The 1,530-nt window shown below is 62.1% G+C and overlaps 1 protein-coding gene across 1 annotated transcript in view; it reads left to right on the forward strand.

Annotated features, from left to right (window-relative positions):
- Positions 1-1,530, forward strand: part of Mov10 (Mov10 RISC complex RNA helicase) — a 21,692-nt gene continuing 20,162 nt past the window's right edge. Inside the window, exons 1-2 of the mRNA XM_032897572.1 lie at positions 1-247; positions 449-661. Coding sequence (XP_032753463.1) covers positions 525-661 — 137 coding nt within the window. The 5' untranslated portion in view covers positions 1-247; positions 449-524. The remainder of the gene's footprint in view (positions 248-448; positions 662-1,530) is intronic.

Below are 1,530 nucleotides of genomic sequence, written 5' to 3' on the forward strand. Positions count from 1 at the left end.
TTTCCGTACTGGTTTATGTCCCTGGCAGTCTGGGGGAGGTGCTGGACGAGCGGCCCCAGTCCAGCTGCAGCCGACCCATGTCCTGGGCCCTGCCCTTTGCTCTGCAGCTTTTCTAAGTCCCGAGGCTCTGGAGAGTGGGCGTGGGAGTAGCCCTAGCTGAGGCTCCAAGGTCCTCCCGGCTGTTTAGGGGGCCCCAGGCGATAGCCACGTTCGGATCCTGGCTCCTAGCCAGGGGAGGGAGCTTGGGGTAAGGGGAGGGCCCTGAGGGAGGGGTCAGACTCCTTAGGAAAGAGTTAATGCGAAGAGGGGGAGGGGATAGGACGAAGAGACCGAAAGGAAGGCTCAGGTAGAAGGACGGAGGAGGAGAGGCAGGCGGGGAGAAGGTGCTGGCCGAAGCAGACGTCAGAGGTAGGGGGCTTTTCCCCTTTGCACCCTCACCCCACACCAGCCAACTCTAAACCGCGGCGGCGACTTTCAGTTTCATTTCCACGGACCCTCCTGCCTGGGCCGCAGCCGCCGCCGCGATGCCCAGCAAGTTCAGCTGCCGAAAGCTCCGGGAGACCGGCCAGAGGTTCGAGAGTTTCCTGGCCGAACGGGGACTGGACCTGGAGACAGATCGCGAGCGGCTGCGGGCGATTTACAACCGCGACTTCAAGCCCAGGTACGGGCCGGCCCACCGCGGGCCCCCACGGCGCGGGGCCAGCGCCCCGGGTGGTGGGGCCACCTTCCCGCCCCGGGCACACAGGGATGCATCTCCGGGCCGATCAGGCCGGTCCGGTCCTGGCAGACCTCCTCCGGCGCCTGCCCACGCCCAGCCAGCGCCACCCCTAGCCCGCCCGCTCTGCACAGCCCGGCCCGGCGGGGAGGGGTCGGTGCCCACGCGCGGCCCCGGGCGGCCGGGGCTCGGTGGTGGGGGAGGGGAGCCCCACAGGGAAGGCGCTGCGGGCGCGAGCTAAGCGGGCATCCCCGCCCCCTTGTTGAGGGACGACTGCCTGCAGGGTCCACGCTGCGGGAGAGCTGAAGAGGCCCAGGGTAGGCGGGAGAATCTCTGGGAGCCTCAGGGAGAAAAGAACACAAACTGCGTAGGCAGTCAAACCTCCATTAGCACCTGTGGCTTCTCCATGGAGACCCAGGGCCAGGGACAGCCTCCTGGAGGCCCCTTTTCCCCGTGGCTGAAGATATTTGGTTTCCTTTTCCTGTTACCACCCAAGTAAAAAATCAAAGAGACTTCTGTCAAACCACAGACGTGTGCTTCAGAAACACCTCTATCAACAGGCTGCTGCCTTGGATGGAAGCAGTTTAGCTAGGATGAGTGTAAAGAGGTGCACTGATAAACAGGGGTATGGGATTGGGCCTTAACAGAATTTGAGAGATTTGCGTTGTAACTGACCAAAATGCTAGTATAGGCGAGATATGGATGCTGTTAGGTGATTTGGGGCGAGTCTTGGACGAAACTAATAATGGTAGTGTGGCTTGAGCTTGGGGAGAAGGTAGAGGTTGTCCGCGTTGACCAGAAAATATTACTGTTGT

Source organism: Rattus rattus, chromosome 3 (assembly GCF_011064425.1).
Source record: "Rattus rattus isolate New Zealand chromosome 3, Rrattus_CSIRO_v1, whole genome shotgun sequence".
In the NCBI taxonomy this organism is placed as follows: domain Eukaryota; kingdom Metazoa; phylum Chordata; class Mammalia; order Rodentia; family Muridae; genus Rattus; species Rattus rattus.